Genomic DNA, 23,070 nt, shown 5'->3' with positions numbered 1-23,070 from the left:
AAAAACAAAAGCAAAGGTGCATCAGCGGTGTTGCTGCAGCAGAGCAGGGCTATTCTAACCAGCTGAACAACTGGTCTCATGGCACAGGCTCTTTGGCGGAACCCTCCCTACTTCTGGCCTCAGGGGCCAAGACACACCGCCCACCTGCTGTAGTTCTGTCACGTGTCTCCCCTGAACGTCAGCGGGGCAAAGAAAACATCACTACCATCAGCCGGGAACAGGGACAGCAGAAAAGCACCTCAAGGTTTGCATGTTTCTCTGCAGGCCAGACTCTCCTTTACCCACCTCCTTCCACAGCAAGGTCAAACTGTGTGCCGGGGCATGCTTTAAAAGGCTCAAGACACAATCTAAGAACGTAAAAACTCTGGTCTGGTTTTTACATTTAAAAACGTTATGCTAGGGGTGCCTGGGTGGCTCAGCCGGTTAAGTGTTCAATTGTGGACTTTGGCTCAGGCCATGCTCTCGTGGTTGGAGAGTCTGAGCCCCGTGTCGGGCTCCGTGCTGGCAGCACGGGGTTACAGAACACAATGGAAACCGAGCTCCCAGAACCAACGACTTACCCATTCGGAAGTCAATGTAGCCCTCTCCTCCACTGATGACGAGCATAGACTTCAAGGGCGTCTGGCTGCCAGGCTCCTGTGCAGATGGCCCTGCTCTGTCACCTGTTAGATCTGTGCCACCGCTGCCACTTTGTGGACTGACGACTTGACCTATTTGTGCCAGAAAAGAAGTGACTATTACTTATCACGGACTGGGGTGGGGGAAGGCTCATTTTCTCTGAATATTTTCAGAAAGTTGAATAAAAAGGTAAATATATTGTGATACAACCAAAGTATTGGGAATGCCAGAAGCCTCTACGTGATCAGAAAACACCTATAAGAGTCATAAGAACCCAATTTGAAAATCTAAGTAGAGCCATTTTGTGCCAAAGCAGGAATGGATCCAAATCCATTATGAGACCTGTGTATGGCCAGGCAGGTCTTGGCTGCCTGCTTCAGAGTATTACAATCTACATCGTTTGATCTGAGGGGCTCCAGAAAAGGTACATGTGAATTTGTGTAAGACACTGAAAAAGGTCTTCAACTTAAGTGCTATGAGTTTGGATATTCATAATTAATATTTCAAATATTTCAAATCCATGGTTTTCCTCTCATATTTAAGAAAAATACATCTTATTTGTAATTTAGATTAGGCAAATAAATTACTAGTACATGTGCCACTTACTCTAAAGTTTAAGTTGTAAGGTCGAATCTTTGAGCATGAAATGGGACAGAAACCCTAGGGGGAAAACTTCCAGGCGTGGGTCCTGCTTGCAGGTGGTCAGTCACATCAGTTTAGTATCGTCAGCGGACAGAACATTTGTCACCGGATATCACCACTACACCTCTCACCTACATGGTGCTTTATAGTTCTAGAGCACTTTCATTAATTTTCACCACAAGTGAGGTCAGCAGAGCAGAGATCAGTCACATCCACTTAGAAAATGAGGACCAGAGGAGCACCTGGGGGGCTCAGTCCGACTTCGGCTCAGGTCACGATCTCCTTGTTTGTGAGTTCGAGCCCCACGTTGGACTCTGTGCTGACAGCTCAGAGCCCGGAGCCTGCTTCAGATTCTGTGTCTCCCTCTTTCTCTGCCCATCCCCTGCTTGTGCTTTGTCTTTCTCTCTCTCTCAAAAAGAAATAAACATTAAAAAAATTCTTAAAAAAGGGGGCGCCTGGGTGGCTCAGTCGGTTAAGCGACGGACTTCGGCCCAGGTCATGATCTCACAGTTCGTGAGTTGGAGCCCCATGTCAGGCTCTGTGCTGACAGCTCAGAGCCTGGAGCCTGCTTCGGATTCTGTGTCTCCCCCTCTCTCTTCCCCTCCCCTGCTCACGCTCCATGTCTGTCTCTCAATAATAAATAAACGTGAAAAAAAAAAAAGTTAAAAAAAAAAAAAGGAAATGAGGACCAGTCACAGAGGTTAAGTGACGCGCTCAAGAGAACTATGTGAGCAGCAAGGCAGGGACCCCTAGCCTGCTGCTCTTTGCCACAACAGTGCTACAGGCACCCGAGTGTGTTCTCCATCCCTTCCTGTACACAATTCTGATGACAGGGGCTTCCTTCTAGCCATCTCCTTTATTCGGCCAGGACCATTTCTGGAACCCTGCGGTGACAAAATAGTACCACTGCTTTTCAAAAGCAAGCACGTCTCTTACATAAAAATCAACAAGTTCGTCTTGGGGGAGAGAGGAGAGATTCCAAAGCAATTTCATTCAAATATCCCTATAGTGCTTTATCCATTATAAAAAACCTCCAATTATACAACTTTTCATATAATATATTGGAATTATCTGTAATACCAGTACTTAGCATTAGACTAGATAGCGGACCAAGGGATAGAAGAGATGATTACATGCAACTTCTCGACAGAATAATCTAACCCACCTGGGACGGCCACAAAGAATTTCACTGCGTCCCGGTGCCCGTGGAAGCAAAGCTGGGCATGTGCCATTGAACAATAGGGTATAAATGTCCCTGGAGTCACTTTATCGCTGTTTTCATCACCATATACGCGGATTACACTTCCAGGACGATTTCCTGGTGCTCCTGAGGTTTTATTTGCTGCAACAGAAAAACCAAATACCAAATATTTCCCCCTAGGAAACAGTGATGATGCAGGATGTTACTGGTTAATCCTTATGATATTATCTAAAAGCTACAGCCAGTTGAGATAAAAACAAGGGCAGCAATGCCAACTCAAGACAAAGCTGGGAAAAAAAAGATAATATAGCATGCTAGTTATTTTTAAGTACCTCAGTAAATGGAGTAGGGGATTTTGCCAGTCTAGCAATAACTAAGCTTACTTTTTAAACATATCTATTAATTAAAAAAAAAAAAAAAGGCAACATTTAAAAAAAACCCAGATTTGAATCTTAGGGATGTCTATTTTATGTTGTTGTTGTTTTTTTAATCCCCATTTTAGAAGACTAACCAGTTACACCGTTTAAAGTAAATTTGTATATTTTTCAATAAAAATTTCATAGTCTACCTTCTGATTTTTCTCCCCTGTGGTAAGAATATCTCTCTTGGGGGGTGGGGGGTGGGTGGTAAAAAGCTGTGTTTAAAGGATCCAGCCACGACAATAAGGTGGCTTTTATTTATACCAGACTGGTGGTTTGCTGCATTATTTTAGAACAACCAGACTCACAAAACATCCCCATTCCATGGGCCAGTAAGTGAATGAAAGAAACATGGCTGGTAACAAGAGTAAACAATGGAGATTAATGACAGTTTTAAGAGATGTTTCGTGTTTTTACTGGAAGGAAAACAAAGTCCGAAAGAAAGTTCAGCTGCAACAAAAGATGATAAATACACTAAGCCGCTGAGCAGTAGTTTGGTGGCCGTGTAACAAATATTAAAAAACAAAACGGACAGGACACCTGCTGCGATGCAGTGACTGCGAGTGGATGGCATTTAAGAACATTCAAGAGGGCATCTAGAGCCAGAGGACAGCCTCCCAGTGGCCATCAGAAGCCAGGAAGAAGAGCTGGGTTCAGGATCTGCACTTACCCCTCAGCCCCAGTAAGCGTCCCTGGTGGAGGATTACGGCTACAGTGAGAGAGGAGGAAAGGGACATGGAGAGGCGCACGGCAGGGGACAACACCACCATGAGCCTCCACTCTCGCGGCTTCTCTTCCAGCTGCCAGCTTGGCACTCCAAGCCCCTGACTACACTAACAAAGTCCAGCTTGGTATAATACCAACATGAAAAGTTCTTACCAAAGCCTCTGTAGAATATCTCTGCTCAAAAAGGACAATTTGATTTACTGGGATTTTGCTTTTCTTAATTATAAAGCAATTTCAAAGAACAACTTAACAGAGAGCACTTTCTAAATGCTATTATTTCCCCTTTTCCTTTAAGAAATCCTGTTCAAGCGGCACCTGGGTGGCTCAGCCGATTGAACGTCCAACTTTGACAGCTCAGGTCACGATCTCATGGTTCGTGGGTTCAAGCCCTGCATTGGGCTTGCTGCTGTCAGCATAGAGCCTGCTTCAGATGTTCTGTTCCTCACCCCTCTCTGCCCCTCCCCTGCTCACTCTCCCTCTCAAAACTAAAACTAAATAAACATTTAAAACAAAGAAGAAACCTTGTTCAAATGGCTTTGCTAAAATGGAACTCTCTTTTACAAAAAACTAAAATGAACTCATGTAGGTTTATAAGTAATTACAGAAAAGACTGCTGGGATTAAGAATTTAGATTCTTCAGAGGCACGTGTATGGCTCAGTGGGTTAAGTGGCCGACTCTTCAGCTCAGGTCATGATCTTGCATTCTGTAACGATGGTGCAGAGCTTGCTTGGGATTCTGTCTCCCTCTCTCTCTGCCCCTCCCCCTCTTGCTCTCTATCTCTCTCTCTCTCAAAATAAGTTAAAAGAAACAAAAAAGAAAAAGAAAACAAAAAAGAATTAAGGTTCTTCAAAAGCTCCAGATAGACCACCTTCCACACCTCCTGTCTGCCCCCTGAAGAAAGGTAGGGAAATTCTGGGATGTTCGTGTGTGGACTTAGGGCACTTGTTTTCAAAACATTCCCTGCCCATGAATTCTGTAACACAAAAATGCTCACTGGATGAATAATCAATGTAATGGAACATAATATGAAAAACATACAATGTACATTTTGTTCACACCATTTACACATACAGGAGAGAAGGCTTGTCTCCAGCATAAGTGCTTGCTTGCTGACCTTAGAAACTTCCCACAACATTTTCTACACCTCAAATAAACTGAGTAGAAGTAAAGTAACAGCTGGAGACATGAAACACCAGAATGATTCTAGGCACTGGTTCCGGATATTGATGTATTAACACTGGAAGAAAGCCGGACTCGAACCTTCTTCTAAAGGAGGAAATAGGACTGGGATTCCTGAATTGAGAAAAGGAGCTTCTTGCAATGCAACGTGTTTAGTTACAAATGTTGGTCCCGATGCAGGGACACTGGTATTCGCTACAGTTTATAAGTTTTGTATAAGTCACGAAAGGACAAGTTAGGTCTTTGTCACCGGCTTGATTTTCTGAATTACCACAGATTTGCCAATGCCAAAACCATTCCTTCTGCCTGAATTCTGGACACAACTACCTCCTGCAACTCTTCTGTCCGTACTGTGGCATTCAGCTAAAAATATACTTACTTTCTGTCAATGGGATGGAGATAATGACACCATTTCCTGTCCCCACCCACAAACGATTGCAAGACACCATAAGAGCTGTGATCCTCACAAACGAGAAGCCCAGTTTTCCAGTACCTGTAGAGCAGGGGGGAAATTTTTTATTGAGAAACTAGAGCAAATCATGTTTTCGGTTCCAAGTCCCTCACAGAATGGCTGGATTAACACAAGAGACGGGAATGTCGACCAGAGCCGGTTGGATGTTTCCTGAAGGTGCACATCAAAGCACATTTTCAATGGGCTTTACAACACCTGTCTGATAATTCACGGTTAATGAAAAAAGAAAATTCGAAAAGTGGCTGACATCACATTACCATCCAGAAAGAAAATTCTGTTGATCAGGAGGTAGGACACAAGATTTAATTAGGGAGCTGCAAAATCCAAACTCCAAACCAAACCCAAAATAAAACAAAACACAGTGGGGCACCTGGGTGGCTCAGTCGGTTAAGCAATCAACTCTTGACTTCGGCTCGGGTCACATCTAACAGTTCGTGAGTTGGAGCCCCACATTGGGCTCTGTGCTGACAGTGCAGAGCCTGCTTGGGATTCTGTCTCCCTTTCTGCCCCTCCCCCTGCTCAATATCTCTTTCTCAGAATAAGTAAAAATAAACTTAAAAAAAAAATTAATAAAACAAAAAATAACTCAACAAAAACAGAGTTTGCTAGATTGGAAAATCAAATGTCCTTTGTTTTTTATAAGCTGTAAGAGTTCTGCTTTGCCTTAAATTTCCTTGCAGAGATAAAAACAATCTTAGTCAAAACGTGTATTCTTTCCTTGTTTACATACTTCAATTCTGCAGCAGTTTAGAAATTTTAGGTACCACAGACACATAATGTAGGGAGATGGGATGTACTTTTTCATTTGAAGGGAATTTCTACAACTGATCTTATTTTCTGAGACTTGAAAGAGTAACTCATAAATAGGTAATAATACATTGAAGACAAATAGCATTTAGTCACTCACAGGATCTACTTATAGGAACCGAGAACATGATCACAGAGTGTTAGAAGTTACAAGGAGCCTTAACGACCATTCAGTCTAAGCTAGAGATCTTTAACCTATAGTCATAGTATACCCTGAAACTGGCTTGTGTTTATGACATTCTTAACCATCACAGAGTGCTAAATTAGGCTACAGCAGGGAACAAGCCAGCGATGGTCCCTGCCTTTCATGGGCTTATGGTCTTTGGGGGAGAGAGACAATGAACAAGAATCAAATAGTAAATAGTATTGGTGCAACCACAATAATGATAATCCCATGAAGAAAAAGTAGGAAGAGGACCTTAAATCAAATTAGAAGATCAGGAAAGGTCTGTCCTGGATGTGACATGTATGCAATGACCTGAAAGCCAAGTAAAAAGGAGCCAAAAAGAACTTCTCAGGCACAGTATAATAGCACACGTGGGGGACCTGAAATGGGCAAGAACTTGGTGAGCTTGAGAGTGGTCCAGGCCATGGGACCAGTTCTTCGTGGTGGTGTCACAAAACATCACCTCACCTAAAGGCAGGAATATTCTGGAAGTGGCTGGCATTACATAAGTATGTCATGGTGGTCTTTGCACATTGGTTACTACGCAGAGAACAGACTGGAGTGGAAACACAGAGACCGGTTAGGAGGTTCATGGATATCCAGGGGGGTAAGGAAGACAGCCTGGCCTACAGGGATGTGATGGTAGAGATAAAGAAGTAACTGATTTAAGGTATTTTTGGAGGCAGACTTGACCAGCTCCCAGTGATGGATTAGGTGTGGGGAACAGAGAGGAGTCAAAAATGATCCCAAGTTTCTGTCAAGGACCACGGGGCACATGGGGCATCTGCCTGGCATGTCCAGTGATAATGGCTCACTAGTCCTGAGGCAACTTATTCATTGGCTCTACCTAGCATCTGAGACCATTTAAAAATAAAACATTTTCTCCAACCGATAAAGATAGAATGCTTTGGAAGCTTACCTAACATTTTGCTTACATAAGGCTCAATGTCCACATCCTGTAGGTGTTGATAAGTATGTGCATGATAGAGACGGAGCGTGGAATCCAAACGAATGGAGACCCACACTCCGTCCCCCACCCACGCAAGCTGCCGCACCTGGCTCTCCTTCCTGGGGTGCGCGTCAAATGATTTCTAGGAAAGATTGTTCAATCACAATGTTACTTTGATTATGTAAGAGTTCGTGTTTAAAAACTGAGCTAATTTACACAACAATTTGACAGACTGAATATTTTAAAAGAGGAGCCTAAATAGCATTTACTAAATAAATGTGATTACTCTTACATACACACTTTTCTTACTCCAGACTACAAAACAAAACAAAGAACAAACAACGGGTGCTAGATTTCAGCACTGTGTAGGGATCAACTTGCGAAAGGAATACTGGCATATCCGGACTCTGTAACAAGTCCAACAAAAAGGCTGAATTTGATCTCAGGATTTTGTATTGTCGTAAAGCAAAGCATGAAGTAAGAGCCTATTTATAATTAAACAAAAAGGAACCTACAATGCTGCCTGTGCGTGTGTATACCTGCATGGAGGAAACGGATTTGGGGGTAAAGAAACCCACCAAGTGATTAACTTTGGGACTTCTAGGGAACAGAATGGGATTGGGAACAAAGGAATAAGGACTTTGACCTTAAAATTTTCCTGCTGTTTTCCTTTTTTAAAAATTATTAGAATGAATTTACGTATTGTGGCCAAACTTGTAAGAAAGCAATGCCAAGAGGTTTTTATTTTCACAACAAATGCCCACTGCAATCTTATTTCTTAGTCTAGGACACGTAGAGAGGGGTCTGCCTGCATACATGTGGGGCAGCGGAGCCTGGAGAAGCCTCGTCCCAAACAACCCACACAAAATTAAACCTATCAAGAACCCTGTGTCCAAATCATACACATATGTATCCATAGATATTCAGACACACATTTAAACATTCATGTGTGCGGGCGCCTGGGTGGCTCAGTCGGCTGAGCAGCCAACTTCGGCTCAGGTCGTGATCTCATGGTTTGTGGGTTCAAGCCCTGTTTCAGGCTCTGTCCTGACAGCTCAGAGCCTGGAGCCCGCTTTGGATTCCGTGTCTCCCCCTCTCTCTGTCCCTCCCCTGCTCATGCTCTGTCTCTCTCTCTCTCTCTCTCAAAAATAAATAGAAACATTAAAAAAAATAAAAATTAAAAAATAAAAATTAAAAAAATTCATGCGTGCATCCTCCTTCCTAAAAAAACAAAACAAACCACTTCCCACCACAGTCGTAAGTGGCAAGAGAGATGAAGTAACACAGAAAGCTAAGGTGTCGACCAATATCATCACTCAAGCGTCCTAAAACACACAGACTCAGAAAACAGTTTCTGAAGAATCTAAAAATAATTAGAGTCTTAGCGTCTTCAGAAAATACGAATTCAGTAAGTACCGGAAGCATGCATGGGTTCACTTACCTCTATTTTCATAGCCTTTGGCTGAACCACATAGATTTTGTTCCTGTAGCCACACCAGACTTTGTCATGGACCACAGTCATGCACCGAATAGAATGGTGAGGCCGTCCAAGGTCCAACAGGTGGTAGTTTGACAAATCCCACTGCCCATCTTTAAAACAAGAAATGGATTATTAGTTAATGCACATCACCTTTTCCTCAATTTTAACACAAGAAACATTCTATTTGCGTGAATTGATAAATTTATTGATGAAGCACCGCAAAATACCATGTAGTCACTTTATCTTTTCTTTGCAGAGACGGACTCTCATTCTGTCTACTGCAAAGCTGGGAAAGAGATGTCACAGGTCATCTGGTCCCGTGAGCCACCTGGTGCCTGGATCTCCACACTAACAACAGCAGTGATGGGATAAATCAGCAGTAAGTTATCTGCTTATAATAATAGTTTCAGAATTAGAATGGAATAATTATTATTCCATATTATTCCACAGAGAATTAGTATAATTCTTTGGATAGTATCTCTCTCACTCACTTGCATTTTGATGTTTCTTGGGTAGATGTTAAGGACAACTTGTTGCTAACACTTTAGGAATTACGCACATAGTCATTTTAGTGATGACAGAAATACAAATGGGAATCAACCACTGTAAGCTTGCTTTGTAGACCTTGCTTGAACTATTTCAGTGAAAGAAAACATACTGCCTCACAAAGCAGCTGTTGCATTTTGCAAAAGCTATGAATTGTCTGAAAAAATATTCCCCATGCCTGACTAGCTCAAGTCTGCCTCCTTGTATATAATCACCCATTAGTCTGTAGTTTTGCCCAAAGGAAATAGAATAATCCAGTCCCACTTTTTTGTTACTGCCCTATGTTTTCTCCTCTCAAAATTAATCATTCTTGGCATGTGCTCTGTACACATCCCAGTTTACAGACCCTTCATCCTAACTCTGCCTTGTCCGTGTTCCTTTAACATGTTGTTTGTCCACCAGAGTGGGGCAGGATTATCACCAGCCCTGTCCTGCACATGGATTTCTATGAGGCTTAATATGTTCAGTAACTCAGGGGCATCCGGGTGGCTCAGTCAGTTAAGTGTCCAACTCTTGGTTTCAACTCAGGTCCTGATCTCACGGTTTCTGAGTTCGAGCCCCACATCGGGCTCTGCATTGGCAGCTTGGAGGCTGCTTGGAATTCTCTCCCTCCCTCCCTCTCTCTGCCCATCCCCCACTTGTGCTCTCTCTCTCAAAATGAATAAACTTAAAAAATAAAAAGATGTTTAGTAACTCATACTAAGTTTGTGGTCAACCGTTAGGTACTTTTCATTCTTCAGACATGTTGCCCCCCTTTTTACTCTTCTGAACCCCAATGCAGAACTTTATATTTAAACACATTACATGTATTTTGTCTGTTTTCTTAATATCATTTTGGATTCAGCTTGCCAAAACATTTACTACCACATTTTTTCTAAGCTTTCGTACTTATTAGCTGACTGTGGCGTGAATAAAAGCCTCTGTGCCTCCACTTTCTTCACCTATGAGGATGACAACAGGACCCTCCTCAGAAGTTGCTGTGAGGATTAAGCTCACACAAAGTCTACAAGGGTCGGAACAACGTAAAACTGAGCACCCTCACTCTCTGACAATACGGAGTCATTAACCAGCAATCTCTACGGACCGGTTACAAAGACACCCAAACATCATCTACCCCACATTTTCCCAAGCCCAGAAAGATAGGAGACTTTGGGAAAAGCCCTGCTAAAATCTGAATTCGGTGTATCTATGTTTATAGAATATTCTCCTGCTCTAGCAATCTAATTTCTACCTAGAAAATGAATGATCATTTTGGCTGATACATGTACCAAGGAGTTAGGAAGTATCGCAGGCTCAATTCCCTATTTTCTTTAACTTAAGGCAGGTTTCTGGACCTCCACCAGCCCCTGTCTGCTGATGACAGATATACTGGTTGTAAAAAGAGGAAGGATATAAATAACATGATATGAAAATGATTACACCATATCCAATTAAAAACTTAAAAACTTTCCAAATCTAAGTGGTCGTAAATTAGTGTTTAAAATATTGAAAAAGAGAAAGCATTTCCTCTCCCTAAACTTCTCCTAATTAAGTATACTAACGAGAAACAGGTGCCTCCATATCACATTATGCAAGAGCACCTTGAAACGATAAAACTATATGCACGCACACATCTACTAAAGTCATACACTGTTAGCACTCAGTTTAACCCCTTACTCTTTCTCCTATTAAGTATCATTTCTTGAAAACAGAGCTAATCTGCTAGAAAATGCTTCTGCAAAGCAACAGATTAGTGCACACTCTATATTCGTAACAACTCACCAGCTCCTCTGTGAAAGATTGCGAGGGTGCCGTCAGCCAGGGCCACTAACACAATCCCTTTCACATGTCTGCGAACAGGAAACGGGGTTTCAGAGCGCTCCGTGTGGGAATGTGGGAGGTGCCACATGCTACTGAGCTAGTAGTTCAGAGGCTCTCAGAGGGCCAACCCATGATAGACAAGGAGCTTACACCAGAACCCAAATAATACACTCTTTTCTATTTTTAAGTAATTTCTACACCCAACGTGGGGCTCAAACTCACAACCCCGAGACCAACAGATTGAGAAAGTCTTGCTATGAAAATGTCAGCTGAACTAAATAAACAGCCTGTGTGGTGACTCAGTGGTTTTACTTTCTGGCCCAAGCTTCTCTCACTGCAAAAGGTCCACAGACCAGAGACAGACTCCTTGAGTGGACTTTGGAGTTTTTGATAGTCAACATATGGAAACAGACTAGTGAATCAATGCCCCAATCAACATATTCACAAAGTACAAAGTATAAAAAGTATCCTAAAACAAACATAAATAGGTTCCAGAGTACTAAAGAGCTCACACTATGGTGAGGAATCAACCTGGCAAGTTTCACTTAAAGCTCTACTTAAGAACTATCTTACTTTCAGGGCACCTGGGTGGCTCAGTCGGTTGAGCATCTGACTTCGGCTCAGGTCATGATCTCGCAGTTCGTGAGTTTGAGCCCCACGTCGGGCTCTGTGCTGACAGCTCAGAGCCTGGACCCTGCTTCAGATTCTGTGTCCCCCTCTCTCTCTGCCCCACCCCTGATTGCGCTCCGTCTCTCTGTCTTTCAAAAATGAATGAACATCAAAAAAAAAAAACAAAAACAGGACTATTTTACTTTCTAGTAAGAGTCTGAATCTCATTCGTCTTCTCTGACTCCATGAAGAGGGTTTAAAAAAAAATCTGGATACTGACTTAATCGTGAAGAACATGTCAGCTTTAATAGGCTTAAAAGGCAGTTTATATCAAAATACATATTTGTAAAAGGAAGAATTTCTAAAATAAAACTTACACAATACTGAGAATCGAATCTTTAAGTTTAATGGAATGGAGGCATCCTCTCCACTGGGCTACAGAAGAGTGCACATACAGACTGCAAGATCAAAATCAAGACTGGTAAGGCACAGAGAACATCAAGTCGCTGCTTACATCTCACAATGACCACAAAGTCCCTTTAGGAGGAAAGAAGAATTACCACAAAAATCTTAGGAAATAACAAACAGCGAGAGTCTAATGCAGAGAAATCAGCTGCTTGAGCAAACAGAAACACAGAAGAATGAAAAGCCAGAACTAGAGTAACACATGATCGGTTAGTTTCAGGTTACAACATACTTCAGGATCCTTGGCTAACCTCCTTTTTAAAAAATTACCTTACTTTTCTACCACACGGAACTATAACTGTCTGATAACAGTCTGGTTTATTACATCAGAGAGTGGCAAGCTATGCCCCACAGGCCAAATCTAGCCCTTCATTTGCCTCAGTACAGTGTGCAAGATAAAAATGGTCTTTACATTTTAAACAGTTGGGAAAAAAAAAAATCAAAAGAGTATTTTATGACATCTGAGACATGTGAAACTCAACCTTCAGTGTCCGTGAAGTATAACTGAAACACAGCCACACTCATCTACTTATGCACGGTCACGGCCATGGCTGTTTCTGTGCCACCACAGTGGAGTTGAGAAGTTGCTACAGAGATTATATGGCCACAAAGCCTAACGTATTTCTTATCTGATCCTTCATAGAAAAGTTTGCTGTCCCTCCATCTTGTAGTATTAGACCCCTACGGAAAAGACGCACTAGTGACCTTGCTTGACCTGCAGGAAAGCACAATTTTCTGAATCTCCGCACAGCACTAGAATGTGAATAAGCTATGTAATGTTAGTTATCTCCTAGGCTTTGAGACAGGGATCTGTCCTGGTTTTCGTAGTAACTCTACCAAGTGGTTATGTTTGGAACTGGGCCTTCCCCCAGCCAAAAAGATTCGTTTAATCACTGGTACTTCTTGAATACACTCTAGCTATATAAACCTTCTGTGCATCAATAATTCTGTCTCTGTGCTGTCCAGGATCTTCTATTTCTGGATCACCCAGATTTTAAAGTTTTATTTACCTCTTCCTCCAAGAGAATTATATAAAGAGAACATTCTATGACAAAGAACTATATGATTTACCATTCATACGCAGCGCAAGTCCAGTTTATGAGGTAGCTGGAACATCATCGCAAAATCTGCATGTACTTGAGTTCTCTGCAGATTTCGTTGTACGCCGACGTACCACATTTTACTTACTTATCTTCTGATTCCAAAAGCAAGAGTCAAAAACTAAAGATACTTCAATATTAAAAGAGCCAGCACCTACCAGCCGTTCTGAGCTCCAAGCCACATAGTTGGTAAAAGGCTACTCATTTTCTGGGCTTCTTCTCTTACCAGGTCTTGTTCATTTGGCAATACTGACATCTGATCTTTATACGCATCTGAGTCATTACTGGGAAAGGTGGGGAAAGGCAAAAGATTGCAGTAAGCTTAGCTAGTTTCCAGGGACTGAACACTTCTATATTTTAGTTTAACACTTGGAAAAAATAAAATCAAACACTAGACTTCCAGAAAAGCCAAATTTAAGTGCTTATAGTAAGTATTTCAATAGTTATACCAGAAGTAACATTAACATACTAGAGAGGACCAAGGTGCACATAAGGGAGTTAAGACACAGTAATGAAATATAGCAGTTAATATCCAGACTATAATTATGGCTCTCCTTTACGGTTCTTTTGAATTTTGTAAGTTTTTTCTTGGGGTGGGGGGGGGGAAGCAGAGGAAAGGATGGTTTGTTTAAAAATCATATACACACACAAAGGAATGAGTATAAAGAATTTTCTAAAATAAAGTATTAAGTTAAAACATGCTTGCATTCTCTCCCAAGACCTTCTTTCTTTTGGATTGTCAGAATATTTTTAGAAAAAGATAACTGAGCTATCAAATCCAAAACATACCTGCTAATTCTAAAAAGATGAGTTTATTCTTAAATTAACAAATGTTAATAGGCCCTTGACTGTTCTATAAACTAAGAGGAAGACTATTAAATTGTAAAAAGAATCACATTTAAATGTATCCCCATCAGCTTTCTATAAAGGCCTAGAGAAGGCAGAAAATAAAATTAAAGAATTCACTAAATGGGCCGGTATTATCAAACACTTTAAAGGACGAGCTGTTTGGGGCGCCTGGATGGCTCCGTTGATTAAGCATCCGACTTTGGCTCAGGTCACGATCTCGCGGTTCGTGAGTTCAAGCCCTGCGTCGGGCTCTGTGCTAACAGCTCAAAGCCTGGAGCCTGCTTCGGATTCTGTATCTCCTCCTCCCTCTGCCCCTCTCATGTGTATGCTCTGTCTCTCTCTGTCTCCCAATAATAAATAAACATTAAAAAAAATAAAAAAAATAGAAAGGAAGAGCTGTTTGCTAGAAAACAAATTTTACAAAAGTCATCCAAGCCCACATGGGAAATCTAAACTGCCAATTTTGTAGATAACTAGGGTTGAAGTAAGAGGAGGACTGGAAGGAAAATGGCACAATCACAGTTTGAATGGAAATGAAAAAAGAAATCGTATGAGAGGAGAAAATGGCCAGGAAGATTTTGACCAGGTAAGACTTTTTTTTTTAAGTTGTTAGAATAGAGAACACATTGAAGGGGGGCAAGGAGGGAGTGGAAATCCAGAGCGAATGCAGCGGAAGGATAAGTGGAGACACAGACACACTGGGAATGCATAATGACACCACAGTCTGCCACGATCCCATTAGCGGGAATCCCGTGGCTGCTTGAGAGGATTCTGGTTCCTTTTACATAAACACTTATCTGGTTTCCTGAGTTGCCGACCCATCCATATACCTTGACTGATACACAGGCGAGAGGTCCTCTGGGATTTGAACCCCCAGAGGGTCCGTGAAGACATGCTCTGTGTAGACGCCGGGCTGGGAGGCGTCCGCGGTGTCTTCAGCTGTCCCTGCATTGCCTTCTGTAGCCTCCGTAGCTTCTTCTGCTGTTGGAACGTTCTCATCAACCTCACTATTTTCTGCTTCCTTTTCTACAAAATAAATAACACATGCTAGCCATTCGGAATTTGAGCTTTCCTCCCAATAGTTTCCCCGCACAAAACACCCCCGTAGAATTCCACTCCACCGACCCCGTCCTCCTCCACACTGTATCATGAGATACTAGAATCCTTAACAGTCATCACAGTGTCTTCTTTCAAGCTCTTTCATCCTCGTCACTTCAAGACCTACATTAAGTATGAGTCCATAATGAGACACGTGAGACAGGCTCAGACTCCGGACACTGAAGACATGTAAGGAGGAGAGAGATACCTGGTGGTTTTTCCATCACTGGAGAAGCACCGTTGGTACTAGGGGAAGTGGCGGCTGCTGTCACACCTTCTGTAGAACAACCAACTACGGTGATGCCCCCCAAAAGGCTGTCTGTCTCTGCTGAGCTGTTGCTGGTCACGCTGCCACACAGAGACGCTTTGTCTACCTGTCCAGATTCTGAAAGCTCCTCTCCCGCAGGGTAGTCTGTTTCTCTGGCTCCTGAAAAACGAGATAAACCTTTTTCTAATAGCTAAGTAAACCCCTGTAAGTAGCATTTTCTCCATTAAGGCAACTATAGGTTTGAAATGAGGTTATGGAGGGGAGACAAACAGCTACTCGAATACACTGCCAGGAGGGTAACTTTAAATTTTATTTAAACTAACCATCACAAAATGAGAAAGTAGCTTAAAAAACTGGTATTTCTATTCCTGCAAGCACAAGTAAACATGAAAATGTCACAACGTGACACTTCTGTTCTTAAGGAGCTCCTCAGCAGCCACCTAATGAGGTTTCAAACAAGGAAATCTATTATCTGACAAATCAGCAAGAACAATTTTTTAATTATCAACATTACTATTTAAAATCTGGACTTCTGGGGGTGCCTGGGTGGCCCAGTCGGTTAAGCGTCCGACTCTTGGTGTCGGCTCAGGTCATGATCTCATGGTTCGTGAGTTTGGGCCCCTCATCATACTCGCTGCTGTCAGTGCACAGCCTGTTTGGGATTCTCTCTCTCTCTCTGCTCCTCCCCTGCTCATGTGCATACTCTCAAAAATAAACATTTAAATAAAAAAGAAAAGAAAAGAAAAGAAAAGAAAAGAAAAGAAATTGAAATGAAATGAAACGAAACAAAACAAAACAAAACAAAACAAAATAAAACAAAACAAAAGAAGGACTTCCATGGTGCCACAGTGGCTCAGTCAGTTAAGCATCCAACTTTGGCTCAGGTCACGATCTCACATTTTGAGGGCTGAGCCCTGCCTTGGGCTCTCTGTCTCTGTCTCTCTGCCCCTCACCCACTGGTTCTTGTTTTCTCTCTCTCTCTCTCTCTCTCCCTCTCTCCCTCCCTCCCTCCCTCCCTCCAAATAAATAAACTTTAAAATAAACAAAAACGATAAAATAAAATATGGACTTCCCACACTATTAAAAACTGATCATCCTAGGGTGTCTGGGAGGCTCAGTCAGTTAAGCATCTGGCTCTTGATTTCGGCTAAGGTCATGATCTCACAGTTTGTGAGATTGAGATCCACGTCAGGACTGTGAGTGCAGAGCCTGCTTGAGATTCTCTCCCTCTTCTCTCTCTGCCCCTAAACCATTCTTACTCCCTCTGTCAAAAATAAGCATTAAAAAAAAAAAAAAAACTGATCACCCTAGGTGTATACAGTGTCTTAGGTGTATACAGTGTCTTAGGATATTAGTGATACATTTAATAACTAAGCATTTGCCATATAAAGATAAATCCCTTCAGTTTTATTTAGAAAGCTGTTTTTATATAGACGTTAAAATATTTTCTTGGAGTAAGATATACATATATAACATAAAACTTTATAATTTAATGTTCTTAAGGGTTCAGTTCAGTGGCATTAATTACATTCACAATGTTATGCAAGCACCACAACTATCTATGTCTAAACCTCTTCCATCACCCACCCAGAAAATCAGTACCCATTACACAGTAACTCCCTATTCCCCGAGCCCCTCCTGGCCCAGCCCTGGTAAGTTCTAATCCATCTCTGTCTTTGTGAATCTGCCTAGTCTAGATCCCTTATATAAATGGAATCACACAACATTTGTCCTTTTGTGTCTGGGTTATATTTTGCTTGGCATGTTTCCAAAATTAATCTATGTTGTAGTACATATCAGAATTTCATTCCCTTTTATGACTAATATTCCATTGTGCAGACATATCACCAACCTGTTTCATGTTTAAACCAATGTTTAAACATCACATAATATTCAATACAGAACTTTAGAAAGCCTTCTCTTATCAATCAATCTAAACAGGCTCTTACTCTCTGCCCACCAATCATCTTCTCATATTACCGTGTTTCACTTTCTTCATAGTATTGAAAATATCTTGTTTAGTCATTTGTTTCCAGTTTAGTTTTGGTCTTCCCCAACTAGAACATAAACTCCATGAGAGTGGTGCATGACCGTATCTCCAGTAAATAAGTCAGTTCCTGCCAATACAAAGATGTAGATGGTAGGGAGAAAGGGGTGTGGCTTACCCTTACCTGGTACACTGGCTATACAGAGAACATGAGAGTTACACACAGTAAAACTGTCTAGGATGTTGCCTGGTTGAACAGCATCAATAATGATTACTTTTGTAGCTGAATGAGTGCTGGTACAGATCCAGACTAGACTGGATAATTCTTCTTGATTTTTTAACTCCTTCTGTTGTTCCTATGTATACAAAGTAAAAAAAAAAAAAGAATGTTTAAAATAATACGTATGTATACTTCATAGGTCAGTGCTATTACAGTAAAGGCCAATGCTATTTTGAGTTTGTCTGCAGATTATTTGAAAGATTAAAAATATAACCACCTTTCAATATTAATTAGTAGACTAGAAAATAGCAGTGATAAAAATGTTCCAGTTCTTGACTGTGATGGCTCCTAAATGGGTGCATACATTTGTCAAAACTCTTTGAACTGTACCATTTTCAAGTGTATATATAGCTTATTGTATGTTAAATATGCTCTAGAAAAGAGCACAAGGAATAAGCAAAGGCGTAATAATCCCAATTAGAAGCTGGTCCAGAAAACAGTTTTGGACCAAAGAGCAAAAACGAAGAGGTCAGATGTTAGTGCACACGCTTACCTTAAGTTCCTGGTCTAACTTGTCTAAACTACTCTGTGATGCACTTCGCTGTTTACTGCCTTCTGTATCCAAACCAGCAACATCTTTGTAAAAGACACTTGCTCCAACAACAGAACCACCGTCTCTGGTCTTCCCACCTGATAAGTTGACTCCAACAGCACACCACAGCTTTTTGGGTTTAAGAAGAAGAAAAAAAGGTATTACATCTATTTTGTCTCTAAAAATGTTTAGAATATTTCACATTTCTTTAACAATCTAATGATTAGGAATAGAGGTCTTCTTGTTTCTTTCTTTCTTCCTTTCCTTTTCCTTTCCTTTCCTCTTTCCCTTCCTTCCTTCCTTCCTTCCTTCCTTCCTTCCTTCCTTCCTTCCTTCCTTCCTTCCTTCCTTTCTTTCAAGTGGGGCTTACTCCCACTGGGTACTCCCCAACATGGGGCTTGAGCTCAATACCCTGAGATTAAGAATCTCATGCTCTGAATCAGACAGGCGCCCCATGAATACAGGTCTTTAATATTCAAAGTATCCCAGTTTAAAACTACAAAAGAAACAATAACCTCACTCACAGAAGTAGAATTTAAGCTTTCTTGGTTTTAGGGGGAAAAATCCACCCAGAGCTTAAGAGATATTTTCTTTAACTCCAAAATTAATCTACCTTCATGGATGTATCTTTTTCATCTAGGGGTCTGAGATAGACAGGCACAGGTAGATTTTTCATCTTATTTTCCCCTTGGCCATTGGTTACCTAATAATTAGGAAGAGGAGAGAAAAAGACACATTGGTAAGCCTCATCAAAAGTGAATTCACAGAACCACTGAGCCATGAGCAAGCCCTGATAGTACATATTTATTCTTTGAAATCAAGTTCAAGTTAATTTTGTTATTCTTATTTGAAAAATAAGCAGAAAGTCATCAAGTGGCAATTAGAAACAATAAACAAGACACTATGGGAGCTCTTAAGAGATACACTAATTCATGAACATGTTCGTGCGTATGTGTGTTCAGGAGCATGTATGTGTGTGCATGTGTACACATGTGCTGAGTCTTTGAGCGGAGGAAATATGGAAGCAGACAAGTTCCTGTAGAAGTGAACTGAGTTTTACATCAATAGTCTGAAAGGCTCCATGACAATGGTTTCTTAAAACTTCTAAAAAATAGATGTGTTTTTTTAAAAAATGAAATCTTCAAATACTGAAATAGGCCAGGATACTCATTAAACTCAATAGCTCCCCACCCAAATTGGATTAAAAGATGGGCAGATGATCTGAATAAACATTTTTCCAAAGAAGACATACAGACAGCTAACAGGTACATGAAAAGAGGCTCAGCATCATTAATCACCAGGGAAATGCAAATCAAAACCACAGTGAGATATCACTTCACACCACAATTGCTATTATCAAAAAGACAAGAAATAACAAGTGTTGGCAAGGATGTGGAGAAAGGGGAACCCTTGTGCCTCTGTAGGTGGGAATGTAAATTGGTGTAGCCACCGTGGAAAATAGGATGGAGGTTCCTCAAAAAATTAAAAATAGGGGTGCCTGGCTGGCTCAGCCAGTAGAGTATGTGACTCTTGATCTCGGGGTCGTGAGTTTAAGCCCTGCGTTGGGCACAAAGATTACTTACAAAAAAAAATTAAAAATAGAACTACCATACAATGCAGCAATTCCACTTCTGGGTATTTATCTGGAGAAAACAAAAACATTAACTTGAAAGATATATGGATCTCTATGCTCACCGCAGCATTATTTACAGCAGCCAAGACATGGAAACACCCTAAGTGTCCATCGATAAAAGAACATAGAAAGGAAATATGATATACAAATACAATGGAATATTATCCAGCCATAATGGTATCTTGCCATTCGTGACAACATGGATGGAACTTAAGGGCATTATGGTAAGTGAAATAAATTCAGACAGAGAAAGACAAATACCATATGATCTCACTCATATGTGGAATCTTAAACAAACATACAAAGCTCAAATACAGAGAATAAACTGGTGGCTGCTAGAGGCAGGGTGAGAAGTAGGTGAAGTGGTTCGTAAAGGCGGTCAAAAAGTGCAAACTCCCAGTTATAAAATAAGTCATGGGGATGTAATGTACAGCACTACAACTATAATTAATAATACTTTATTGCACATTTAAAGTTGCTAAGAGAGGAATCTTTAAAGTTCTCACTGCAAGAAAAAAAATCTGAAACCACGTTCAGTGATGGATGTTAACTATTAACTAGACTTATTGTGGTGATCATTGCAAAATATACAAAAATATCAAATTATTATGTTGTATACCTGAAACTAATATAATGCTATATGTCGACTCTACTTCACTAAAAACAAAACAAAACAAAAACACAAGAAACAAACCAGCAGGATACCTCAAGTCCCACACACTTGAGAAACCTCCTGTTGACCCTCTCCCTCCCTCCTCACCGACTCAGGCACTTCTTTTGGGCTCTGGGGCTCCAGAAAACAGCCTGAGAACCACTACCCTGAACCCTTCTCTAAATGTGTGCCAAATCAATGAACTTGAAATGAGCAGGTTTTGAGACCTGTATTTCAATTCCTTCGTGCCCAGGGACACTCCTCTCCCCTTGCATTTCCACTAGAGGCTCTTACCATGTTCACATGTTACCTGTTTGTACTTTTGAGGCAGACTCCAGCCAAAAGCCTGCACTCTGCCATCTTCCTTCTGGACGTGTGCCTTTACCTGGCGATACTGTTCTCTCTTCTGTTCTCTGCGTGAGGCTAAACTAGCTTCAGTTCTAAAAGGAAAAGAGATATCCCTTTTTAATTAAGGGGATACAGTAACAACAGCATCTCTCCCCCTTCCCACTGAGAGAGCAAAAATAACAACCAAAAAATTACATAATTTCAGAAGAGTTTACTTCAGACTTTTGCCTTAAGAAGTATTATCCTAAAGCTGGTCTTTTTAAAGTTTTGCCGGGGGTACAGCGTTCAAGCTTTAACAGATTAGCAAGCAGTCTGTTTTATTATGTTTAAACATCAGCCATCAGATTTCTATCAGGTTTCAGATTTTGGCCATATGAAAGGGAAAAATTCTTAAATATCTTTAGTTCCTCCCTTTTTTGTTCATTCAACAAACATTTACTGAGAATTTTCTAATGCCTGGGAATGTACTAGAAGTGACTGAAGATCAACAAATCAATATGGTCTTAGGAAGATAATAAAAGGTTCATTTCTGGGCCCCATTAATTTGTTTCCGAAGACAAAAGTGCAAACTGACTGGATAAGCTTGTGAACGATGGAGTAAAATAACAAAGAAAACCATCCTGAAAATAGTTGGTCTTTCTTTGGGCTATTTAAATTTTTGTGAGGTGATTTGCTGTGTAGGTGGTAGTTAACCAATCTGTGTGCCAAACACTTTATATATAAAGCACTATATAATTTAACCCTAGTGTCCCTGAGCCAGGTTATCATACTCATTTTACAGGCAGGGACACTGGGGCTCGGAGAGGTTAGCTTGTCCAAGGTCACGGACCTAAGGAGTAGTAGAGTCAGGAGAGAAATTCAGCTACTTGTGACACCAAAGGAAATGTTCAAACATCCAGGATATAGGCTCATATAGGCCTTTAACTCTACTGATATTTGTCAGTGTTGTTATACTAGCACCAAGGAGACATTTTAAAGCAATTCTCTGTTTATGAAAGCCCTGACATGCAATTTTCATAAAAGATATTGACTACAAGTAATTTACTTAAAGGTACGCAGCCACATTACAAAAAAGGTTTCTTTATAGACTCATTGTGAACCTTATAGCTGATCTGATAAGCGGCAAGAATATCTTAACTGTTAACTTATTTTTAGAGCATAAGCACAAGTCTGGAAAATACTTACTCTTCGCTAAGGAAATCAAAGGCTTTGGACTTATCCCCAGGGAGCTGAGATAGGGTGCTGCTTCTTTTCTTGACAGAAGGAGTAACATGAGAGGTGGGTGCATTGTACTTCAAATTAACAGGTGGTTCAGGTTTCTTAGCAGTATTACTTGAGGAGCTAAAAAGTCGGCTGAAACTAAAGAAAAAAGTGAGAGTGAGAGAGAGTGAGTGAGTGAGTGAGAGACAGTAAGAGCCTTATTACATGCACTGTGAGAAACAGTCCATAACTTTCCACAAGTTAGAATGCTTTTACAAGGCAATGAGTTAGAAACTGGCAGAAAGATTTTTGTAGTCATATACTACTTAGCAATTAACTCACTCACAGCCAAACTCACACATTCAGTAAAGAGAAACTATTGCTTAAAATGGCAGACTCTTGTTCTTCAATTAGCAATTCACATAATGAAAGGAAGAAAGTCTTAAGTACAGGGAACTTCCTGTAATAAAGAAATAAAAAGTAAGATGGTTCCTAGCTCCTACTTAGTGAGTAGTGGTTAAATAGCGAGGTTATGGCTGCAAGATTTGAACAGAAGCTTAGTTTGCCAATTCTAAAAATAGTAAGAAAGCACTGGAACACATATTGCCATTTTAACATCTTATACATATTTCTCTTAAGCTCAAATCATAGATCTACCTTCACATCCACTGAAAAGAATGAACACTTCCAATAAATAGCAGATTCACCAAAAAATGGATGTTTTAAGCATAGTAAATGCACAGTACTTCTGGCAGGAACATAATTCAAGTCCAAAACACACAAATATACACACTTCTCAAACCTACAGACACTAAATTTCTAAGCTTTACTTTGTCAAGTTCCATAACAATCACAGAACCAGCGAATCCACGTTAACTTATTCACTGAGGATCCAGGTGATTATCAACTCTATGAATAATTTCCATAGTTTTTATTTAATTTAGCAGAAGATTCCACCAAATGCACAATCAACATGATGCAGCTTACGATAGCATATGTTTTGTCCTCAAGAATAGCCTTACCGAGCTGGCATGCTACATATT

The 23,070-nt window shown here is 40.8% G+C and overlaps 1 protein-coding gene across 14 annotated transcripts in view; it reads right to left on the bottom strand.

The window, feature by feature from the left end:
- SPAG9 (sperm associated antigen 9) overlaps positions 1–23,070 on the bottom strand; it is a 131,912-nt gene that overhangs the window by 4,696 nt on the left and 104,146 nt on the right. For 9 of the 14 annotated variants that reach the window (XM_023244410.2, XM_023244412.2, XM_023244411.2 and 6 more), the window contains 16 exons: positions 22,013–22,186; positions 20,790–20,919; positions 18,808–18,897; positions 18,156–18,323; positions 17,567–17,738; positions 15,336–15,554; positions 14,860–15,055; positions 13,339–13,464; positions 11,993–12,073; positions 10,968–11,035; positions 8,622–8,770; positions 7,151–7,322; positions 5,166–5,279; positions 3,551–3,589; positions 2,426–2,602; positions 561–710 (listed from right to left, as the gene is read on the bottom strand). In XM_023244410.2, coding sequence (XP_023100178.1) covers positions 561–710; positions 2,426–2,602; positions 3,551–3,589; positions 5,166–5,279; positions 7,151–7,322; positions 8,622–8,770; positions 10,968–11,035; positions 11,993–12,073; positions 13,339–13,464; positions 14,860–15,055; positions 15,336–15,554; positions 17,567–17,738; positions 18,156–18,323; positions 18,808–18,897; positions 20,790–20,919; positions 22,013–22,186 — 2,225 coding nt within the window. The remainder of the gene's footprint in view (positions 1–560; positions 711–2,425; positions 2,603–3,550; positions 3,590–5,165; positions 5,280–7,150; positions 7,323–8,621; positions 8,771–10,967; positions 11,036–11,992; positions 12,074–13,338; positions 13,465–14,859; positions 15,056–15,335; positions 15,555–17,566; positions 17,739–18,155; positions 18,324–18,807; positions 18,898–20,789; positions 20,920–22,012; positions 22,187–23,070) is intronic. The other 5 variants (XM_023244414.2, XM_023244416.2, XM_019817686.3 and 2 more) reach the window with 1 other exon arrangement.

The sequence above is a fragment of the Felis catus genome, chromosome E1, assembly GCF_018350175.1.
Source record: "Felis catus isolate Fca126 chromosome E1, F.catus_Fca126_mat1.0, whole genome shotgun sequence".
NCBI classification, from domain to species: domain Eukaryota; kingdom Metazoa; phylum Chordata; class Mammalia; order Carnivora; family Felidae; genus Felis; species Felis catus.
Note: the sequence above shows the minus strand (reverse complement) of the source record. Positions and strands in the feature narration are given on the sequence as shown.